The following is a 22,475-nucleotide window of genomic DNA, read 5'->3' as shown; positions in this document are numbered from 1 at the left end:
GGGGTGAAGTAAAGAATGAGGTGTTCGGCTCCCATCAAATAGCGATTTTTTTTTTTTTCCATCCTCCACTTCCCCCCCCTGCACATGACCCGGCCGCTCCAGTCCCTATAAATATATATATATATAATTTTTTTTTTTTTTTAAGCTTCTATTTCGCCACAATATTAAAGAAAATGAACTCTGACAAGAAGCAGGGACCAGAGAGGAGCGGACACAGATGGAAAGTGTCAGCTCGAGGCTGCAGGTAAATATTAAACCCCCCCTCCACTTCTTTCATGCAGAAAGGGCTTTATTATACCTCGAAAAGGGCTAAAAAAGGGGCAGAAAATGGGATTTTTCCTCCCCGGCACAAAAAAAAAAAAAAAAAAAAAGGAATTTTTCCTCCCCACACACACAAAAAAAAAAAAAAAAATTTGACCTCTGCAGAAGCCAATCCCCCCCCCCCCAAGCTGTGTTCCCCATAAAGCTGTGGTTTTCCCCCTAAAAAAAACCCCTCTTTTTTTATTTAAAATAAACTCGGGAAGGGGGAGAAATAAAAGTTGGACCCCCCTGGCTGGGACCCCCCAGGGTCTGAATTTTGTCATGGGCTGCTTGGGATTTCGGGGGGGATGGGGGTGGGTTTTTTTTTTTTTTTTTTGAGGGGGAAATCTTAATTTTGGGGTGGAAAAGTGGGGTTTGAGGGGGGGGGAGGAAAGAAAGGTGAGGTGGAGAGAGAAAAATGGGGAGAAAAGGGAAAAAGGAAGGAAAGGAGGGAGGAAATAGGAAGGAATTGATCCAGAAATGGTGGCAGAAGAGGTCCCGGGTGCTGTAGCCGGATTTTTGGGGGGGCTGTGGGGCGGGGAATTCCCCTGCAGACCCCTCCCTCATTCATATTTTATTTCCCCCTCAACCTAAAGGAAATCAAGTTGGATTATTTATTTTTTTTTAATTTTTTTTTTTTTTTTTGGGTGGGGGGGGGGGGAAGCGCAGCTGCTTCCTCCCCTCTCCCCTCCCTCTTTGTCCTCCCCCTCCATCCCAAATCACCAAATAAATACCCGAGGTCAACAGTAGCCGCTGCCCCCTCCCTGGTGATTATTTTACTGCTGCGAGAAAATCAGAGGAATCCGGTAAAAGTGCCAAAAAAACCTCTCAAAAGCTCCGGCTCTGTTTACAGAAGTCTGGGTGCCAACCCCACCCCCTTTTTGGAGCCCCCCCCCAGACGCGTGGAGAGCTAAATCTGCGCAGCCCCAGCCCCAGCAGGGAGAGAAGGAGGAAAAAATTGTAAATAAAGGTGTTTTTTTTGTTGTTGTTGTTGTTCCAACCCTGTTGTTTTGACTCTTTTCCCCGTAAAAAGGATGAAAAAAAAAAAAAAAAAGAGAAATAAGGAGGGAAAATCACGGGAAAAGAGGTATAAGGGTTAAAAAAAATGGGATGAAATGATATAAGGATAAAAAAAGAGGTATAAAGGATGTGAAAGGAATCCAGGGATAAATGTAATATATGAAGAAGGGGAAGTGTGTTTGGGGTTTTTTTGGTTTTTTTTTTCCTTCCTAAAAGCAGGGAAAGGGGATGGGGAGGGTGAATATTCCCAGTCCCCGCTGGGAAAAGGGGTCGCGTCTGCCAGGAAGGGAGAAAACCAGCAAATAAAAAAATCCAAATCAAAAAAAAGAGGGGGGAAAAAAATTATAAATCGCCAACTCCGGGCTTCAACTCCTGCCCAGGAACCCCCAGCCCAAGGCATCATTTGCTGGAAATGCTTTGAGGAGCGGATAATAAATCAATAAAATCGATCCATCAATCGGATCTGCAGGGCCAGGGGCAGGGGAAGAGGGAAAAGGGGGAGATGCTGGGGAGAAAAAGGGCAAGAAACCCCCAAATCATGGGGTGGAACCGTGGGGCTGCCCCCATCTGGGTCGCGTTTCCCCCCTCCTCTCCAATAATCCATTTATTCTATTAAATTATAACCCCCAAGAGTCCTTCTCCGGGCTCGGTTTTTATTTTTCTCCTCTTTTCCCTTGTCCAATTAGGCAGAAAATTATTTTGCTTGTTCCTAGAGAGGAGGATTTCTCGGGAACGCTTTATTTATTATTATTTTTTTTTTTTTTAAGCCCCTAATTGACACCACCCGACGGCAGAAACTCCTCCCGCTCCCACACCGACCCCAAATTAAGGGATATCAAAGCGAAAACCTAAAATATCCCCAAGGAATCTCCCCAACCCATCATTTATTTTTCGTGCCCTCTCCCAGCCCCCCCAAATCCATCACCCAGAGGTCACGGGAGGTGCGGAATAAACCGAGTTGCACTTCGGACGCCAAAAACCTCCCTTTTTTCCCCAAAGTTGAGGGAATTCCCTTGGTTTGCCCACAGCCAGGCTCGACACGCGTGGGAAAACATCCTCATCCCCCCCCCAAAAAAAATGTTTCTGGTGGTCGCAGAGTGAAGCTGGGGGTACGGGGCCACCCCCCCCTCCCCAAAATCCCCCTTTTCCCTCTGGATATTTCCAGCTTTTCGCGTTTTCCTAGTAACACATTTTGGAAACTTTTGGGAGGTGTTTTTGGGGTGGATCCAGGGGTTCCCCCACCCCCTGCGTGTTCCTAATCCCCACCCCAAGAAAAAAAACCGGCGCGATTTTTGGCGCATTTAAAAAAAATTCCCCATCCTTTTTCTCCACTCTTCACCTCGAATTAAAGGGAATAATTCTTTTTTTTTTTTTTTTTTCAGCATTTTTCCGCTTTCTCAACCCGCAGCACCCACCCAGGGTGGGGCAAGATCTGAGGGAGGGGGGGGACACACACTGAAAAAAAAAGATGCTGAGACCCCCAGGGACCCCAGGGAGCCCTGACCTGGGGACAGTGGCCTTGTCCCACCTTTTGGGGACATCTTGGTGCTCCTGGGGGGGGGTTGGGTACAAAAATATTGACAATTTCTGATGTTATTTGTATTTTTTCTCTATTTTTTCATCACCCCCCCAGCGATTGAGCCCCAGGGCCTCTATAGGGCTCAGGTAGATGAATCCCCCCTGGGGGGGGGAAGGGGGGGGTGGAATTCACCTTCCCGCTGGGACTGGGGGGCAAAATTAATCCCCAGGGTGAAAATTAAAACTCTCCCCCCCCCCCCTCCAGGCCTCAACCCCCCCTGGGCCCCCCCCCAAATGAGGGTCCTGGGTGAGGGATGTGGAAAAGGGGCTAAAAATCCACCCCCTCCTCCCCCCCAGGTGCCGAAAAGACCCGAGGGGTCTTTTTTGGGGGGGTGTCTTGGGTCCCCCCAGAGGGCTCAAAAGGGGGGGGGGGTCCCCACGTGCTTTGCTGTGTCCCCGTTTCTTACTCCCCTTTCCCCAAAGGCTGCCACCCCCCCCCCCCAGCACCCATGGAGGGGGGGACAGCCCCATCCCCCCCCTCTGGGTGAGGTGCAGAGGCCCTGGGGGGGGGGGGGGGGGTTTGTCAGGCCTTGGCTATAAAGGGGGGGGTCTCAGCACCCTTGCAGCCCCCCCCAGCACCATAAAAGCCCCCCCCAGGGCACCCATAGACCCCTCCCAGCACCTTCAGGGCCCCCCCCAGCACCCCCAGACCCCCCCTCCCCAGCACCCCCAGATGCCTCCCAGTACCTCCAGGCCCCCCCCCTCCGCACCCACCAGGGAGGTGGAGAATGGGTGGGGGGGGTCAGGGGGGGTGGGGGGGGGGTTGCGAGGCTTTGGGTTCGTGCACGTTCCGGGGGGGGGGGGTCACACGTGTGTTCACGCGTGTTCCTGCACACGCCTGTGGGTTTCCACGTGTGAGGGTGTCCCACGGGTGCCCACGTGTCCCCTGCAGGTGACACCCCCTCCCCAAATACGACACATGTGCCCCCCCCCCCCCGGATAACAATAGGATCCAGGCATTGTCTGAGGGGGTGGAATGGGGGTGCCCCATTGTTTTCCCTCGTGGGACCCTCGTGGGGGGCTCCCCCAGGGTGAGGGGAGTGGGGGGTGAACCCCCTTCTCCCCCCCCTCATTTGCACCCCCTCTCTCGCATCTCCCCCCTCCCTAAACCCCCCAGATTTGGGCTCCTCGGGGAGGGTTGACCCCAAAGGACCCCTCGGGGGGGGGGTGGGGGGTGTGGGTGCTGTGGGGGGGGCTGTGGGTGCTGGGTGGGGGGGTGGGCGCCATCCCCTCCCCCCGAGTGATCCCGGGAGGGGTTCCCCCCCCTCCCCAACAACCACACCGTCCCTGCCCCACGCGTGACCCCCCCTCACGAGTGATCCCAAACACCCCTGATGGGGGGGGGACGGACGGACCCACTTCCCAGCTCCTTCCCCCCCCCCTCCAGAGGGTCCCTCCCTGCGCACACCTGCGCGGCTCCGCCCGCCCCCCCATCCCCCCCCCCCCCGAGGGGGTTTCTGCCCAACCGGTAGCACCGAGACTTCGTTTTGGGGCCTTTTCTCCTCCCCAGCAGCCCCGGGGATGCGAGGGGGGGGGATTTGGGGAGGGGGGGGAGATTCCTGCCAGATAAACTCCTCGCCTGCAGCTTCTCCCTTTGCAGAAGTCACATTCCAGCTCACACACACACAAATATTTTCCCCCCCCCCTCCCCTCCCCTTCCAGCCCTCTTTTTGCCCTTTTTCCCACGCAGGAAATTTACAAAAGGTAATAAAAAAAATTAAAAAAAAAAAAAAAAAAATGAAATAAAAGAAAAAAAAAAAAAAAGGGGGGAGGGGGAGGAGGGGAGGATTTAAGGGGGAAAAGAAAGGGATGGAAGGATGGGGGGCAAAAAGCATTTCGGGAGGAGGAAAAAAGGGGTCGAAGGAGGGGAAAAAAAAAAAATTAAACTTACTGGGGTGGCCGGGGAGCTGCTGGTCCAGGAGCCCGCCCGTCGTCGCGCTCGTCACTAAGCTCCTTGTCCCCCTGTCCCAGCATTAAACAGCTCAAGCAGCTGCGATGCTGGACAGTTAAGATTATATATGATGTAAATATATTGTGGGTTTGTCAGCTCCCCCAAACCATAAAACTTAGTTTAATGACATCACGTGCTCCCTGAGAGCCATTCAGGGCTTTTGCTTAGGGCCATCCACATAAATAACCTTCAAAAGTTTTAAACTACTAAATTCACGTAGAAGCCATGAGTATTTCTGCTAATGTTCTCATGTTTCGGGGGGAAACTAAAAGAGCTTTATTGTTGTTGGTTTTTTATTTATTTTTTTTTTATTATTATTATTTTTTTTTTTTTAAAGATCGACCAGAAAAAAAAAAAAATAGGGAAAAAAAAAAATCGGATTTATATAGATGCTAAAAAAAAAAAAAAAGAAGTTTGGTTTGTTTGTTGGGTTTTTTTTTGGTTTTTTTTTGGGCCATTTTAAGTTCTCACGGGGTTGCCACGGCTGGCGGGGCAAGGTAAGTGCTTTTCTATTTCCTTCTTGAGTCTTTGGGAAGGGCTGGAGCAGCAGAGAGGGGAAATCCAAAGGTAAAAACTCTCCCAGCCAGCAGCAGCAACACCACCCACCCAACCCCCCCCCCAAAAAAAACCCCCCTGAAAAAGCCGAGAGGGGCGCAAAGAGCCTCCCCCCCCCCCCAAAGCCAATAATTAATCTTAATTATTAATCCCACTCCTCTCTGCAGGGTGGGAACGAGAAAGTTGGGAATTTAAAATGAGGTTTTTTGGGGGGGGTTTTGGGGTTGTTGGGGGAAGGGTTTCCCCCCCAGCTAAAACACGCGTGGGGTGGGAGGTTGGTTGATCCTTGGAGAAGCCAAACTGAGGTGACAGCATCCCGGGTGGAAAAAAAAAAAAAAAAAAAAAAAAGAGTGAGGGAAAAGTGTTGGGAGAACGGGAGATGTCATCAGGGGGTTGGGAAATAAATAAGAAATAAATAGGAATATCCCGGAGAAGCTCCAAGAAACTCGGGGGGAGGAGAGAAGACACTGGAGGAGAGGAAATTGAGGGGGAAAAGAGCAATTAGCAGCACACGCCAAAAAGGTTTTGGGTTGTTTTGGTTTTTTTTTTCAGTGCCTGAACGAGCAGGCAATAGATTTACACAGCATGGGAGGGAAATAAAATGAAAAATTAACTAAAAATTAGGATTGGAATAGCACCTCAGCCCCCTGAAATCACTCCAAACCTCTAAAACCCCCCCGAGCCTGGCAATATCCCCCAAAACCAGCAAGAAACCACCCCCACAATCCGATTTTTTTTTTTTTCTTTTTTTAACCCACCGGCCTCAAATTCTCAATCTTTGCAGCTCGGCACTTTCCAAATGCCCGGAACCCACCATCCAGGAATAAAAAACCATCAGATAAACCCTTCAGAATTCCAAGGCAACCCATGGGTGTTAATTGTACCCCTGGAGGCAGCCGGGGAGCTTCTGCTCGGGAGCAACTTTTGTTTTGCAGGTTCAGGAAATTGTTCCCCTTGTTTCCCTTTTGTGTAAGAGGAAATCCTATAAAGTTTTATGGAGCTTATTGGCTTTCTCCCGGCATTTGTTTTCGCCTGTAAATAGTTGCTGGGGGGGGGGGAGAATGTGGGGGAAAAAAAAAAAAAAAAGACATAAGGGAGGAGTCTGCGCGTCTGGGGGAGGAAAAAAAAATCAAATAAATAAATCTGGGTTGAAATATGCAAATATCCGGCAAACGACTCGGAGCTGGAAGGTTGGAAAAGGGGGGGGGATAAGGGGGGCTACACCCCCTTGATGCCCTCATGGCTGCAAAGCACGTGGGGAGGCCCCGAGAGCCCCGCCAGCCAGGGTTGGGGTTTTTTTTGGGTTGGTTTTGTTGGTTTTTCGCAGCCATATGGCTGGGGAAGTCCATCTGGAGGGAAGTGTTAAGAGGGTTGGACACCCTGGAGAAGGAGGGTTGCCCCCCCCCCCTTAACTCCCCACCCCTCCAAGCCCACCCTGGGGGCAGCTCCCATGTGTTCTGCGTTAGGCCCAGAGAGCAACCAACGTATATGTTCTATAGGTACAGATATAAACAGGAATAAATCCGATATCATATGTCATATCTGATAAGATTCGAGAGGCTATATAACGTTATACGGAATATATATCACATATTCCCCCCCCCCAAGAAGATATAGACTTCTATTTTTTATATATATTTATGACAATATAGATTTATATATATATATATATACGTATATATTTTAAAAGCCAAGGAAAAGGGGGTGCAGCCCCCCTCCTCTCGCAGCTTTCTCCCCGAAGGAGGAAGGGGGGGGTATAACGGAGCCAGGAGCCCCCTCCCCAAACACCCACCCACCCATCCCAGTCACCTCCAGTCAGGCACTGGAACCGCATCCCGGTGCTGCAGCGAGAGGCAGCGGGGGGGGGGTGCGGGAAGATTTTGGGGATAAAAATCATTTTATCCGGGCAGAGAAAAGGGAGAAAAGGTGAATTTAAGCCGCTTTTTGGAGGAAAATGCCAGGCGAGGGCACCAAGCGGGAATAATGGAAAACCTGAGAGAAACCAAGGTTTAAAAGTCCGAGGTGGGACAGGGAGCAGCTCCCCCTCCTCAGGGCCCAGCCAGCACTCACTCCATCACTAAATTAAAAAAAAAAAACCCTTTCCCCCCTTTTTTTTCCCCGCTCTGCATCACAGGAAAAGCATCAGGGAAAAGCCAGGTGGGGTGAGGTTATGGGAGCTGAACCAACCTTTCCCTTTCCCTCCTGAAATCTCCTTTTTCTACACAAGAACAGAAATAAGAATTTTTTTTTTTTTTTTTTTCTGTTGTTTTTCACACTTTGCCAAACCAGCAGAGGTGCAAAAAAGCTGCTGGGAGCAGAGAAACGCGCCCGGCGCGCCCGTTTTTTTGGGGTTATTTCACTGTTTTATTCCGTATGACAAAATAGAAGTTTCCTCGTCCCTTTTCGCAGGCGAAATAAATTAAATAAATATACCGAGCAGATAATTGCGGGCGGGGGGAAGAGAAGAAACTCCCTCTAACGGGCTGAATTTAGACAGAGATGTAAAAATTGGGTTTTCGCCTTGGCTTTTTTTTTTTTTTTTTTTTTTTTTTTTTTTTTTTTTTTTTGCCTTCTTTTGTCTGTTTAATATCTATATCTCAGCATTTAGCAAATCTACAGGAGTTACGCGACAAATAAATACACAATAAGTTGAATTCCAGAGGTTATTTCTCACACACAGCCCCCCCCCCCTGGCCCTCCCCAACTCCCATGCTGCACTTTCCTGCCCGGAGATTTTCGGAGGAACCGCGTAAAAATCCGCCCCCCCACCCACCCCCCTCCCCCCTCAAATCTGTTAATTTCTCTTATATGCAAATAATAATCAAATGATGCCGAGTCCCAGACAAGCAAAACACACACCGGGGACACCCCCAGCGCTCCGGGGGGGGTCCTAAAAGTGGATTTTAGGGCTTTCCGAACCCCAATATTTTTCTTTCCGACCGGGGGGGGGGGAGAGGGGGCGCGAAACGGAGGTGCCAGAGCGTTTTTCCCACCAAAACCCCTCAGAAATTCCCTTTTTCTCCCATCAGGGCGAGCAAAAGCCAGGCTGGAATTTCACCAAACTCATTGAGTTTGGGGTTTGGGTTTTTTTTTGTTTTTTTTCACCCCTCTTAAATTTTTTTTTTTTTTTTTTCCCAGCCCTTTTCCCTCTCATTTTTCCTCTGAATATCGCGATTTTCAGGACTCAGAAGACGCGACCCAGCCACCCCCCTTTATTATTATTATTTTTTTTAGCTTTTTTTGACGGTTTTCTGCTCTCTCGGGGATTTTTTTCCCCTCAAAGAGCTCACAGGGCAGGACACTGAGTAAAACCTCAGGAGCAAGACGCGAAATTTTTGCACGAAGCCAACAGCAGGGTTGGTTGGGGCTGGGTTTGGGGTTTTTTCTGTTGTTGTTGTTGGGTTTTTTTCTTTGTTTTGGTTGGTTTGGTTTTTTTTTTGGTGGTTTTTTGTTTTTTTTTTTTTTTTTTTTTGCATACTAATAAGAGCTTTCCTTTGTCTGAGCGGTTTGTGAGGGTACGGACCAGAGTCCAGTCCGCAGCTCCCTCCCTCCCCACCTCAAAAATCCGAGTTTCCTCGAGGTTGCTTCCACCAGGAGTGATGGAAAATCAGAATTAAATTTAGAAATAACCCTTAAAAAAAAAAAAAACAGAAAAAAAAAATACGAGCAGGGCCGCCCCCTTTCCACCTCCTGCCATCCATCCCACCTAAAGAGCCTCTTTGCTTTTCAACTTGGAATCTTTCTTCCACTTCATCCTCCGATTTTGAAACCAGATTTTGATTTGTCTCTCGTTCAGACAGAGGTTGTTGGCGATCTCAATGCGCCTCCGCCGGGTCAGGTATCTGTTAAAATGAAATTCTTTCTCTAGTTCCAGAGTTTGGTACCGGGTGTAGCTGGTTCGGGAGCGTTTCCCATCCGTTTCTGGGAATAAAAATAATAAATATATATATATATATGTAGAAAGAACAAGAGGGGAGACACCGCAGGAAAAGCCAAAGCGATTCGGGGTGGGTTTTATCGATTTTATTCTTTTTTTTTAGTGATTAAAAAAACCCGTTACAAATCAAGACAAAAGTTTCCTGGGGTTGTAGGGACACGGAGTCGCCTCAAAGCTTTCTTGCTCCGACACCTTCAGCCCCCCCAGGTCCCTTCTCAAGCTCAGATCAAACGCCTGTAGATGAGCCAGGAGTGAACCTGTTTCCTCTCGGACAAGAAGGAAGTGACAAAGGAGGGAAAAAAATCTTTTCTCGGGGATCTTGCTGCTTTTTTCCCCCTTTCCTCTCAACCCTGGGAAGGTGGAGGGGGCAAAACCTCTTCCCCCTCTCCTTCCCTTTGGCTTTCTGGTGTCCTTTTTTTCCGGAGGTGTTGGGATTTTTTTTTTTTTTTTTTTTTGCCAAGCTCCCCCTCCAAGCACATGTGTATTTCAAGTTATTTTTACCCCCCCCTCCCCAAAAAAATGGAATATTGCCTTTTATACACGTTTTGTTTCTATGATCCAATTATGCTGTCATAAATTTGGGCGTATATAGCCTCTAAGCCTTTTAGTGGACAGTTTTACGAGCAATTGATGCCTTAGTCGTAAAATTTACGACCTCAGGTTTTTTATTATTTGCCCCGTATGGCCTATAAAAACCCAAGGCAAAAAAAAAAAAAAAAAAAAAAAAGGGGGGAAAAAAGGAAAGGGAAAAAAAAAGGGGGGAAGGGGAAAAAAAAGGAAAAAAGAAAGGGAAAAAAGAAAGGGAAAAAAGAAAGGGAAAGAAAGAAGGGAAAAAAAGAAAGGGAAAAAAAGAAGGGGAAAAAAGAAAGGAAAAAAGAAAGAAAAGAATGAAAAAAGAAAGGAAAAAAAGAAAGGAAAAAAGGAAAAAAAAAAAAAAAAAAGAAAAAAAAAGGAAAAAAAAAAGAAAGGGGAAAAAAAACCGGGTGAAAGGAAAAAAATAAATCAAGAAGCGAAAGTTTTACCATGGCTCATGTGTAGTTTGGTCATCCAGGGGTAAATTTGTGGCGGTTGTTGCTGCTGCTGGTGCTGCAGTTGGGGTCCTCCTGGCTGGGTCGTTTGCACGGGTTCAGCTTTGATTTCAGCCGAGCTCTTAGACCTCTCCTCCAGCGGCGCGTTCCCACTCTTCTGCCTGTAAATCCCGGGATTTAGGGACCCTTGCTCGTCCCTGGCCAAAAGATGCCCCGAAGAAGCCCCGACCGTGCAAGGAGGTCGCTCGGGGTTAGCAGGGGGGGCTGCAGACATGGCCAAGCCGCCGAGGGAGGTGGAAGCCCCGGAGGAGGGGAGGGGGATGCTGAGGTCCAAGCGGTACCTGGGGGACTGAACCTCAGGCACACTTCCATAATTTCCATAACTTTGCATGGCACAGCCAGGAACGGGGGGACTTTGCTTGTAAAACGAATTGGCGACGTAAGAACTCATGGCGGAGGAGGAAAAAAAGGGGGGGGGGAGGAAAAAAAAAAAAAAGGGGAGGGGGGGGGGAAAAAAAAGAATAAAAAAAAAAATAATAAAATAAAATAAAAAAAAAAAAAAGAGGGGAGAGGAAATTTGGGGAAGGGGAGATATTTTTTTTTCCTCTTTTTTGCCCCTTCTGTTCCCTCCTCTTTTTTTTTTTTCTTTCCCTCGTTGTTTTTCTTCTTTTCCCCTTTCTCTTTTCCCCTTCTTTTTTCCCTTTTCCTTCCCCTTTTTCCCTTTCCTTTTTCTTCTTTTTCCCCCTTTATTTTTCTTTTCTCCCTTTCTTTTCCTTCCTTCCCCCTACTTCTTTTTTCTTTCCTCTTTTTTTTTTTTTTTTTTTCTTTCCCCCAGCCTCTTTGATTAGGTTGATTTGTGGCCCTTTGAAGTTCAGGGGTGGGGGGGCCGCGTTTTGTTCCTCCTAAAAAGTGCAGAATTTATAGGTGGGGATTCTTCTTTCTTTTCTTTTTTTTTTTTTTTTTTTTTCCCTTTTTTTTTTTTTAATTTTTTTTTTTTTTTTTTTTTTTTTTTTTTTTAATCCCCCCTCTCCGCGCTGCCCAAATATGGGAGCTTTAAGTGGCGTCACGTGACGGCGCCGGCCACTCATCAATTTGCCTTGATGACCCCGGGGCGGATAATTGATGAGCGCCCGCGGAAGGCGCCGGGGGGGTGCGCAAGGAGGGATGGAAGGGGGGGGTGGGAGTTGCGCGGGGAGCGCACGCCGCGGGACGGCAGCGTCACCTAGCGCTCCTCCGCGGCACCGCACCGCCCGCTCCGCGTCCCCCCGCGCACCTCTCCGCGCCCCCAAGCCCCCCCAACCTTTTCAGCATCCGTTTAATCCTTGTTATTACTAAGTTTTCATTTATTTTTTTATCCGTTCATTCATTTTTCTCTTAAAAATCGCAGCCCGCGGGGGGGGAGGCTGCGTAGAGGCAACCCCCCCCCCCCCCTCCCCATTATTTCTATTTATTATTTACTTTTTTTTTTTCTTTTTCTCTTCCCTGGCACCAGCGCGTTTCCTCCTCAGAATTTTTCATTTCTTTTCCTTCTTTTTTTTTTTTTTTTTTTTTTCCTTTTCTTTCCCCCACAAAGATTTCGCATCCCCACACTAACCCCAAATTTTTTTTTTTTTATTTTTTTTTTATTTTTTCCCCCAAGGTTTTGGGGCCTCAGGGACCTCCTGAGCGTTATGCAGGGGTTGCTCCTCGGTTCTGCGCTCCTCCAATGCGCCAAAGTTTACATTCCTGGTACCTTTCCCCCCCCCAACTCCTTCTCCTGAGCCTCCCCCCCGCCTCATTCCTTGCAATTTATTGCTGCCAGAAGCCTGGATCTTCCTTGTCTGCTGGAGAAACCAACCCCTCTCTTCAAAGGAGACGGCGAAGGGGAAATAAATACCTTCAAAATCTCAAATTTTTCAGCCCTCCGGAGCAAGGAGGGGGAAAAGGAGAAGGGGGGGGGGATGGGAGACGAGCAGTCCCGATACCCCCACCCCCTCCCCTCGGCTCCTTTCGGCTTTTGCCTCGCAGACTTGAGCATTTTTAATTTTTTTTTTTTTTTCCTTTTTCCCCCCTTTTTCTTCCGTCTCCATCCGGCTGCCAGAGAAAGCCTTGAATGCGCTGGCTCTTCCCTAGCGCCTTCCTCCTCCTCCTCCTCCTCCTCTTCCTCCTCTTCCTCCTCTCCATGGGCGCTGAATTATGGCCGGGGGTCTGCGGATATATGACCGGGGTTGGTGGTTTTTTAGGTTTCTTTTTTTTTTTTCCCCCTTTATTTATTTTAATTTCTTCTTTTTTTGGGGGGCTGCAAACTGGGTGCCACCCAGGGCACCTCCTGCTCCCCGGCCAGGTCCTTCCCCTCTTGTTGCCTCCTGGGTCTTGGGGTTTTTTGCTTCTTTGCTTTCCTTTTAAGAGAGATTTATAAGCTTTTTTCTTCTTCTCCTTTTTTTTTTTTTCCTCTTCCCTGCGCCTTGTAAAAATCGCCTGCACATTCCAGGCTGGAGACGAGCAAAGGATGGGCTGAAAAAACCTCCCCAGGCTGCTTTTTTTTCCCTTCTGTTTTTTGGGGTTTTTTCCTCCTCCTTTTTTCATTTTTTTTTTTCCTTTGTTCCTTTTTTTTCTTCTTCTTTCCTTTTTGCCTTCCTTTTTTTTTTTCTTCCCCTTTCTTCTGTTTTTCTCTTCCTGTTTCCCTTTCTTCCTGTTCTCCTTTCTTCCTGTTTTCCTTTTTTCCCCTTTCTTCCTTTTTCCCGGGTCTTCCTTTTTTTTTTCCCCTTTCTTCCTTTTCGCCCCTCTCTTCCTCTTTCCACTTTCTTCTTTTTTTTTTTTTTTCCTCCTTTCTTCCTTTTTTTTTTTATTTATTTATTTATTTTTGCCTTCTTCCTTTTTTTTTTTTTTTTTTCCCTGGTTATAATCACTTCACATCAGTTCCTGGTGGCTTCATATAAAAAAAAAAAAAAAAACCAAAACCATCACCACCACCAAAACCTTGAAAGGGAACTAAGTTGCTTCCAGCCCTGGCTCAGTGCAACCTCCTGAGCAGCCCAGGAAATATCAGGGCAGTGACAAGAGGCGAGAAAAACGCAGATTTTTTTTTCTTTTTTTCTTTTTTTTCTTTTTTTTTTTTTTTTTTAAATCCAGCCTTCCCACTGGGTATTCCGAGCAGCAGGATTGGGTTCCCGGCGTTATATCCACAATTTTCACCCTCTTAAGGATGATTTTCTGGTTCAAAGTGACTCCCCCCCCTCCCTGGAAAGGTTTCCTGGGTCGCAATAGAGTCGGGGAGGGAGGGTGGAAAGGATGAAGGGGGGGGATGTGGGGGGATTCTCAGCTGTGTAGAGATCAAATGAAATAAAAATAATTAATAATAATAAAGGAAAAAAAAAAAAAAGCCCAAAGAAGCAGAACCTTTGCCCTGGTGTTTGACTGAGGAGGGTGCAATAAGAAATATAAGAAATATATACTGTTTTGAACTTTGGAAATCCATTTTTAATCATGAAGCGAGAGGCATGGCATAGATTCCTGATGCCACCGAACAATACAGTAACAAGACTAATTCAAGGAGACAAAGCAAAATGGAATTTTTTTTTCTTTTTTTCCCCCCTCTTTTTCCCTTTTTTTTTTTTTTTTTTTTTTTTTTCCTGAATCCTCTTGAATGCGAGAGGTACGGAGCAGGGAGGAAAAGGAGAGAGGGAGCTGATTTTTCAGGAACAACACACAGAAGATAAGTGAAACTTTCTAACAGGCTGCGCTCTCAACACGAAAAGGTTTCAACTGAAGCTCAGAGGCCATTCTATAAACTTTAAAAATAATATTCAGTTTTTATTAAATACTCAACATAGTCCTCTGGACATGACCTTTATACATGAGAGGGTGTAACACAAGATTATTCTTTATATTTTTTTTTTTTTTTCATTTTTATTCTTTTTTTATTGTTTTTTTTTTTAAGCATTTTTTTTTTTTTCCCCTTTTCTACCGCTATAGAACTCCATTCACTTTATACCGTGGAACATTACAGTGCTAAACATAAATATAAATACAGGTACCACAAACACAGTTAAAAATATTCACACAGAAACTGTCACAGTTTGCAGTATGCAGTGATGAGCCCAGGTTTCTGCTTAAATACAAGGAGGATGCTCTCGGAAAGGTTACATTTAGGTGGAAGGAGCTTTTTTTTTTTTTTAAATTTTTTTTTTTTTGAATTTTTTTAGGGAAATCAGATTTTTTTTCACTGCTCTGGTTAGGAGGGGGGAAAGGAGAAGCGATTGGGCAGGGTCCGACCCGACCCGGTGCCCAATCTTTTTTTGTAGGGGGAGGGTGGGGAGGGGGAAAAAGGGGGGGGAAGGGGAGGGGGGGGATGTGCGGTTTGGAAGAGTCTTATCCCGAGTTAAATAGGTGATGGCGGAGCTGGGAGTGCGGGGTGGGAGGGGGGGGGGGGTCACGGGGGAGAGAAAAGGGGAGGGAGGGGTGAAGAGGGGGAGGGGGGGGGGCGTCCACATTTCCACCTTCGACCTTGTTATTCTTAACCCCCCCCCCCGCTTCATTACGGTGATTATTTAATTTTTTTATTATTATTATTATTATTATTATTTATTTTCACGTCGCCAAACATTGTGCCGGTGATAAATACGAGGCGGGGGGGGGGGGGGGGGTCGAGGTTGGGGAGGGGGGGGGGAGGTTCCTGCCACCGAGCTGTCACTTTTTTTTTTTTTCACTCCTTCTTCTCCTCCTCTGTCTCTTCTCTCTTCTCCTCCTTGGCCAAACTGTCGGCGGCGGCTGCGGCCGTTCCCCCCCCCCCAGCCCCGGAGAGAGTTGAACTCAAATTACTTTCTTTTTTCCATTTCATCCTTCGGTTTTGGAACCAGATTTTGATCTGTCGTTCCGTCAGGCAGAGAGCGTTGGCGATCTCGATTCGCCTCCGCCGGGTCAGGTACCGGTTGAAGTGAAATTCTTTTTCCAGCTCCAAGGTTTGGTAACGGGAATAAATCTGGCGGCCCCGCCGGCGGTCGGCCCCGTAGCCCACTCCTAGGGATGCCGAGACAAAACAGACTAAAAATCGTCAGAACGCGGAGGCAAAAAAAAAATAAAAAAAAAATAATAATAATAAAAAAAAAAATTAAAAAAAAAAAAAGGGGGGAAAGAAAGGGGAAAAAAAAAAAAAAAAAAAAAAAAAAAGGGGGGGGGAAGGGGAAGGGAAGGAGGGGAAAAAAAGAACACCCGCACCCGCGCAACCCCTCCGCCCCCGCGCAACCCCGCGCCCGCCCCGCTCCTCCTCCCTCCCCCCCGAGCCCCGGCCGCCTGCCCCCTCCCCAGCATCCCCCCTCCCTTAAAAAAAAAAACAATAATAATAGCTCTCTCTTGTTTGATTAAATATCTCTATATTTTTGGATGAAAGCTGGCTGGGTTTTGATTGGATGTCTCCATTTTTTGATTGAACATCTCATTTTTATTTTTTTTTTTTTTTAATTTTTGATCAAATGTCTCTCTTTAACAAGCCTCTCTCTTTTTGATTAAACATCTCTCTTTTTGATTAAAGCCCCCTCCCATTTTTTGATTAACCACCTCTCTTTCTGATTAAAACCCTCTCTCTCTCTCTCTCTTTTTTCCTTTTTTTTTTTTTTTTTTTTTTTGATTGAACATCTCTATTTTTTCATTCAATTAACCCAACATTTTCTCCCGGGTCATTTTCTCCCGGGATGCTTCTCCCCATCCCCCTCCTTACCCCCAACCCCCCCCCCTCTTCCCCTACTTCTTTTTCCCACATTATTTCTGCCAATTGGAGGATTTGGGGGAACCGGGGAAGGGGAGGGGGAGGCGGGGGGCGATGGGAGCTTCCCCCCAGCCCCTCTTGGTGCGGGGAACCCGCCGCACTTCCCGCACCCGTCATTAAAACTTATTTTTACCCCGGTAATATTTTGTGCTTAACTCCCGAGCAGAGCTCGCTGCACTTTATTATCGATATTTTACACTCTCGAAGTCTTTTAATTAGAAAGAGCATAACAAGCCATATTTGCTTGCAACAACTTAACAAATAAAAGGCCTGTAGCTGCAACTGTGAAGGAGCTATATTATTGTTTTTATGGGGCCATAAAAAGTCGCTCAGCCTGTTCTGCTAGGGAGAAGGTCGTAAAGATGGTTCAGTTTATTTAATTTATATCTCCGAGCTGTAAAACTTACCACTGTGGGAGTTCATACGCTGCATCCAGGGGTATATTTGAATGCTAGTTTTTTGTTCTTGCGAAGTGTTCCTGTTTTGGTCACTGGTAAAATCCTGTGCGATTGATGTCTGTGTATTATGTCCCATAGAATTTTGCCTGCAGCTAGAAAGCATGTCTTTTTCTTGGTAAAAAGCATTAGATCCATAGTCATAAGGTCCTCGGCTGGAGCTAAACACAACATTATCTTGCGGTGAATAAAAAGGAGAAGAATAAATCCGGTTTTGAGCAACGGCTGCTCCATAAGTAGAAAAATGCCTGACAGGGTCATAGGCAGTTGAATTGAGGGCTACGTTGGGAAGCACCTCTTGGCCACTGGTTAGATGGCAGGATAAAGATGGGTTTGTAAAATAGGAATTCATATCCTCCTCTACACCTGGCTGTGTGATTTCTTTAATATTTATTTCTGTCTCCAGTTTGTAGTCTGAACTAGATTGTTATAGGGAAGGCTCTGCTCCAGGACAGACAAAATGACAAAGTCAGCTGACCCGGGGGGAGCCAATGGGGAGGCGGGTGTCAAAAAGGGAAAAAATTGCTTTTGCTTCTGTTGATTCCCTAGTTGAAACTAAGTGGGCATGGAAAGTAAGTCCTGCACCCCCAAAACCCCCCCAGCACCCCCGGGGTGCCGAGGGATGGGGAGGATGCGGTGGGGAGGGCAGAGATTCCGCAGGCAGGGGCTGGGGGGGGGGGTCCTGGCTGGGGGGGTGGGGATGGGGAGAGAGGGGGAAAGGGGGAAGGAGGGGGGGGGCAGCAGGGCTGGGAGGGGTGGGCGTGGGGGGGCACAAATTTCTTAAGCCAGGCTTAACTTTTCCTCTCCCCTTCCCCCCCCCCTTTTCTGCCGCTGGACGCTGGGGTCTGGCAGCCCCATCCGTGTGTCTGTGCTTTTCTGTTGCTTGTGTTTTGGTGTTGTGTTTGGGTTTGTTTTGAAAAGAACTGTTTGCTTAATATCTCCTAATAAAATAGCTCAGGATTCCCAGTAATAAATCTCAGATGTCCACAGAATATTAAGCCATAAATTACCCTCCTTTTTTTTTTTTTTTTTTTTTTCTTTTTTCCTTTTTTTTTTTTTCCCCTTCTCTTTCTTTCTTCCTTTTTTTTTTTTTTTTTAATTTTTTAAATTTTTTTTTTATTTTCCTTCCCCTCTTGTTCTCCTCGTAGCATTGGTCAATATTATGGAATCAATTGCTTGTGTTCCTGATGAGAAAATATGACATAAAGAGAGAGGGGGGGGGGGGTGGAAAAAAACATGGCGACTTCCGAATTGATAACGTGTTTCAGAGCCTTCCCAAACTGTGTCCTGGGGAGGGGAGAAGGGGGGCGAAGGGAAAAAAAAAAAAAAAATAAAGAAGAAGACACCCAGAAAAGCAACACCCAAGCCTGCAAACTCACGTTAGGCTGGAAGTTAAATTTCCCCTCGACTTTGCCATTTCTCCCCTGCTCATTTTCAATGCTAAAGGACATTTACATTTGCACCAGCAACTACAACCAAGAGAAAAAGGGGAAAAAAAAAAGGAAAAAAAATATAAGAAAAGAGGAATTTTTGTTTGGAGTGGGGCTGGGGACGCGACCTCGTGTTGGGGTTTGCAGCAATTTGCAGTTGCAGATATTTCCAAGTGATGGGGAAACTTCTCCCTGGCAAATATTTAGTTGGATGCAAAGGGGTGGGGGGGGGGGATTATATTCTGTCTTCTCTGGGTAGATTGCACCTCGAACTAATTGAAATGAAGACAGCTAATCTAATTTTAATTTCAATCTGGAGCCATAAATTGCCCCTTAAATGTAAAACATACCTGCTGATCTGTAAATATTGCGAGGTATCTTTATCATTCTGGTGGCTTGCTATTTAAAAATTCAATTATGGCAGGGAAACCCTGGCCTCCTCTCTCTCTCTCTCTCTGTTGGCGTGTTGGTTTGGTTTTGTTGTTTTCTTTTTTTTTTTTTTTTTAAAAAAAAAAAAAACCCAAACCCCACCACTGTGCCCACGTTTTTTATTTTAAACACGAGGGTGCAGGGGGTTGGGGCAGAGGAAGCTTTGTGGGTGCACACTCCAGTTCCAAACTGAGGGGATTTGTTTGTCTTGCTCTCTCTTGCTTTAATTCCTTTATTTTTTTATTTATTCCTTTTTTTTTTTTAGCGACGTCTCTCTAAAAGATTTTAGCTGACAAAGAAGGGCTGGGGGGGGGGGGTGTATATTTTTTTTCCCCAGCTATAACAGGAACCCGGATGCCAACGGATTTTATGCTCTTTTTCCTCTGTGTAACAAAGCAAAGTAATCAATGGTAGCAATAAAACCATAAACGAGACTACAACTGAAAAAAAAAAGCTCGTGTATTCATCTTCTATAACGTTAAGGCTTCCCCTGAGTGTCACTAGGGGAAAAAATAAAGTTTCCAACCAAAAAGAAGAGAGCTGGAAGTGGGCACCATCTTCTTTTGGTGGGGAGCTCAGCCTGGCTCCCACCTCTGCCCAACCTGGTGCCCAGCTCCAGACTCATGGCCAGGGGGAAGATTTTACAGGCAGCTTTTTGTGGGGTTTTTTTTCCCCCATCCCAGGAAAAAAAAAAAAAAAAAAAAAAAAGAAAAAAGAAAAGAGAAGGGAAAAAAAAAAAAAAAGGAAAAAAAAAAAAAAAAAAAAAAAAAGCGAACTTCAATTTGCTTTCGTTGCCCTTTTCCCCCCCCCCCCCTCAGAGCCTGGCCGGGGATTTCTGGATTCAAAAAGAAAAAGGAGAAAAAAATCCAAGAAAATGGGACAGCAATGCGATTTCTGGGGGTGGGTGGCTGTTAATATTTTTAATTTTATTTTCCCCCCCCCCTTCAGCTGAGCTGTTCCACCCCCAGCCAGAGCCACTGGGGATGTGCTGGAAATATTTTTAGCCCTGGGCACAGGTCCTTTGCCCCCCCCCTGCCCCCTCCCAACCTTCCCAGTCCTTCCAGGACAGGGTTACTTTGGAAACCAGCGCTGCCCAGCAAGCTGCTGCCAGATATTAAATTGTTCCAAAGGTCCAACAAATGGATGGATGGATGGATGGGTGAGGGCTCTGCAGTTATTGGCGTGTTCTCCCCCCCTGTGCATCGCTCCCAGCCCGCCCGGAATTTGGGGAGTAAATTAAAAGTAGCCACAGCTGGAGGGGCTGGACCTTTGCTGGGGCAGCTTGAGGTGGGGAGCTGCACCTCTGGAAAGAGATTTCCACCCCTGCCAACCTTGCCAAACTTTGGAGGAGTTGCTGGAAAAGACTCCTCCTAAGCTGCTTTTTTTTTTTTTTTTTTTTTAATTATTATTTTTATTATTATTATTATTTTAATGGTTATTAATTTTTATGATTTCTTTTTTTTGCTGCTCCCCCTTGTTTTGGTTTTTTTTTTTGTTGTTTTGTTTGTTTTTTGGTTTGGTTTTTTTTTTGCCTGTTTTGTTTTTTTTTTTATTTTTATTTTTGTATAGGTGCTCGGGGGCTGTTGTTGTGTCGGAGACCTGTGTGATAACCGTGTGACTGGGAGGCGAGAAAGTTAAGTGTTTTATTACTTCTCTAAACAGAGGGCAAGTCTTAAAAGTCTGGTCGATTTATAGTGAACAGAAACCAGCTGCCGTAAAGAAACTTAAAATAGAATCCTCTCCCACGTTAAAAATCAGCTTTCTGAGGAGAAAAGGCAGAGAAAGAGGAGGGGGGTGGAAAAAAAACAAACCAAAACAAACCCAACCAACAGAGCACAACCACCCCAAAAGCTCCTGGAAACACAAATGAGGCATCATTAAAGTGTTTTTTACTCATTGCAATCCCTCAGCCTCACGTTTTGAGTGCACTGGATATATAGAATTTTTTTTATTTTTTTTTTTTAAACCCTCCCCCCCCCCCCCCCTCCTCTCCCCATTGATGTTTTCCAGTAGTTTGGGGATTTCTCCAAAGTATTTCGTCCAGTCCCTAAAAAAATCCCAAAAAGGGATTTTCTTCTTTTTCCCCCCCACCCCCCCCACCCTGTAAACACGGAGAGGGAAGATGTGGGGCTCTTTCTGGTTAAATTGGTCTGCAAACAATTATGTAAACTCATCAGCAGAAGCAAGAACAGATGTTTTATTAAAAGTGCTACACAGCAGTAGAAATATGTACAAGTCTTCGAGTAGCTCTTTAATAGGAGTTGCTCTTTGTTCCCAGAAAAAGCGCCCACAGAAATCTGAAATAACATTTCACCCCTCAGAAACCATATTTCCCCCCACCCCCCACCTTTTTTTTCCTTTTTTTTCAAATTTTCTTTCCTTTTCCCCACCCCCCCCCATAGGTTCACACAGCGAAAAAGGAGGTGGGAATAATAATAATAATAATAATTAAAAAAAAAAACAAACCACGTGTCGGGAGATTTCCTCCCCCCCCCCCCCCTCCCAGTTATAATTAGGGAATTGATGAAATGATTTGGGGGGTGGGAAAGGGGGGGCGTGGGGGGGTGTATGTAGGGTTTAAAAAAAAAAAAAAAATAAAAAGCGATCCCAACACATGTGGTTTCTATCCCTCAGTAATTACTGAAAGGAACCAAATCCGAATCGCTGGGTCCCCCCCCCCCTGTCCCCCCCCCTCCCTGCAGACCCCGCTACTGCCAGCGAGTGCTACTCGGGGCTTGGGGGGGGGAAAATCCGGGGGTGTTTTGTGTTTTTGGCTCTTTCCACCCTCATCTTGGGGTTGATCCCGGCGTGGGGTAAGAGATGGGGCTCCCCCCCCCCTCTTCCCCACGCGTGTCGGGGTCGGGCTGTGCCCACCCGCTGGGACCCACAAGACTCGACCTTTCCCCCCCCCCCCCCTAAACACCTCACGATTTAAAAATTAAAACGATCCAAAGAGGGGTGGAAGGGGGGGGTTGGGTTTTGGGGGGGGGGGGGAGTTGTTTGCTGGGAATTGCTGCAAAATAAAAAAATCCCTCTCGGGGGATGCTGGAAGTGGGAGGTTTCCCCCCCCAAATTCCCGCACCCACGCGCGTGCAAGGCCCACGACCCCCGCTTTGCCCATCACCCCCCCCCACCCCCTCCCCCCCCCCATCTGGCCCTGAGGCTCCGCGTTCGCTTCTGATTAAATCCTGGAAGCTCTTAGAGGTAAAAACAAGTGATGCCATTAAAAGCCTTTTTATTTAAACTGATTTCACCTTGTAGCTGGGATCTCTGCCTTTTCCCCCCCCCCCCTCCACACCTCCTCCCTTTTTGGCCTTTTTTTTTTTTCCTTTTTTTTTTTTTTTTTTTTTTTTTTTTTTAACTTGACATTTATGGCGCACGTGAGTCCTAATTATTTATTTGGGTCTTTCGCTGAGAATTTATTCCTACTCTTTACAACAGGCTTTTCCCTTGTCAAAAGAAGGCTTGGCTGTTGTTTTTTTTTTTGTTGTTTTATTTTTTTTTTCCCCCTGTAAATAACGCCTGAGGGAAAAAAAAAAAAAAAACAAACTAAAATAGGGATAACAACAGAAACACCCCCCCAAAAAAAAAAAAATTAAAAATAAAGGGGGGTACCAGGATAGCAACAAACTGCTGGGGGTTTATATAGGGGTTTATTTGGTTTATTTACCTCTTCCCCCCCAGCCTGAACTGACTCGCATTGTTTTGGAGCCGTCTCTGTTCTCTGTAATTACAACCCCGGAGTCAGAGTCTGGGCGGCTCTTAATTAAAAATAATAATAAAAGAAGAAGAAAACCAAACCAAACGACCGAAAAAATAAAATTAAATCGCTCCTTCCCCCGGATCCTTCTGCTCAGAGCTCCCCAGCCCAGCTCAAAGTTGGATTTCGGCGCTGCAGACGCCGCGTTTGGGAAAGTTTGGCCTATTCGGGAGCTTCATTTCTTAATTAAAAGGCATTTTCTGCACCCGGATGCAACAAAACCCGGAATTACCGAAAACATCCATTCCCCCCCCTCCCGTATTTTTCCAAGAAAAAAGGGCTGGAAAAA

The 22,475-nt window shown here is 46.4% G+C and overlaps 3 protein-coding genes across 11 annotated transcripts in view; 1 reads left to right on the top strand and 2 right to left on the bottom strand.

Annotated features, from left to right (window-relative positions):
* The window catches only part of ATF7 (activating transcription factor 7), a 190,655-nt gene that overhangs the window by 47,851 nt on the left and 120,329 nt on the right, over positions 1–22,475 (top strand). The gene's annotated exons all lie outside the window — the stretch shown is intronic.
* On the bottom strand, positions 9,048–11,387 carry HOXC5 (homeobox C5). Its single transcript, XM_071729448.1, has 2 exons — positions 10,364–11,387; positions 9,048–9,325 (listed from the first exon to the last, which is right to left on the bottom strand). The coding sequence occupies exons 1-2, from the start codon at positions 10,818–10,820 to the stop codon at positions 9,111–9,113; spliced, it is 672 nt and encodes a 223-aa protein (XP_071585549.1). The 5' UTR covers positions 10,821–11,387; the 3' UTR covers positions 9,048–9,110.
* HOXC6 (homeobox C6) lies at positions 15,009–18,186 on the bottom strand. 2 transcript variants are annotated; one of them, XM_071729461.1, is made up of 2 exons: positions 16,520–18,186; positions 15,009–15,391 (listed from the first exon to the last, which is right to left on the bottom strand). In XM_071729461.1, exons 1-2 carry the CDS (start codon positions 16,917–16,919, stop codon positions 15,054–15,056), a joined length of 738 nt encoding a protein of 245 aa, XP_071585562.1. In that variant the 5' UTR covers positions 16,920–18,186; the 3' UTR covers positions 15,009–15,053. The 2 variants fall into 2 exon arrangements, with proteins under 2 accessions (XP_071585562.1, XP_071585564.1); XM_071729463.1 differs by having other exon boundaries at positions 15,009–15,367.

This window comes from Heliangelus exortis, chromosome 31 (assembly GCF_036169615.1).
Source record: "Heliangelus exortis chromosome 31, bHelExo1.hap1, whole genome shotgun sequence".
Taxonomy (NCBI): domain Eukaryota; kingdom Metazoa; phylum Chordata; class Aves; order Apodiformes; family Trochilidae; genus Heliangelus; species Heliangelus exortis.
Note: the sequence above shows the minus strand (reverse complement) of the source record. Positions and strands in the feature narration are given on the sequence as shown.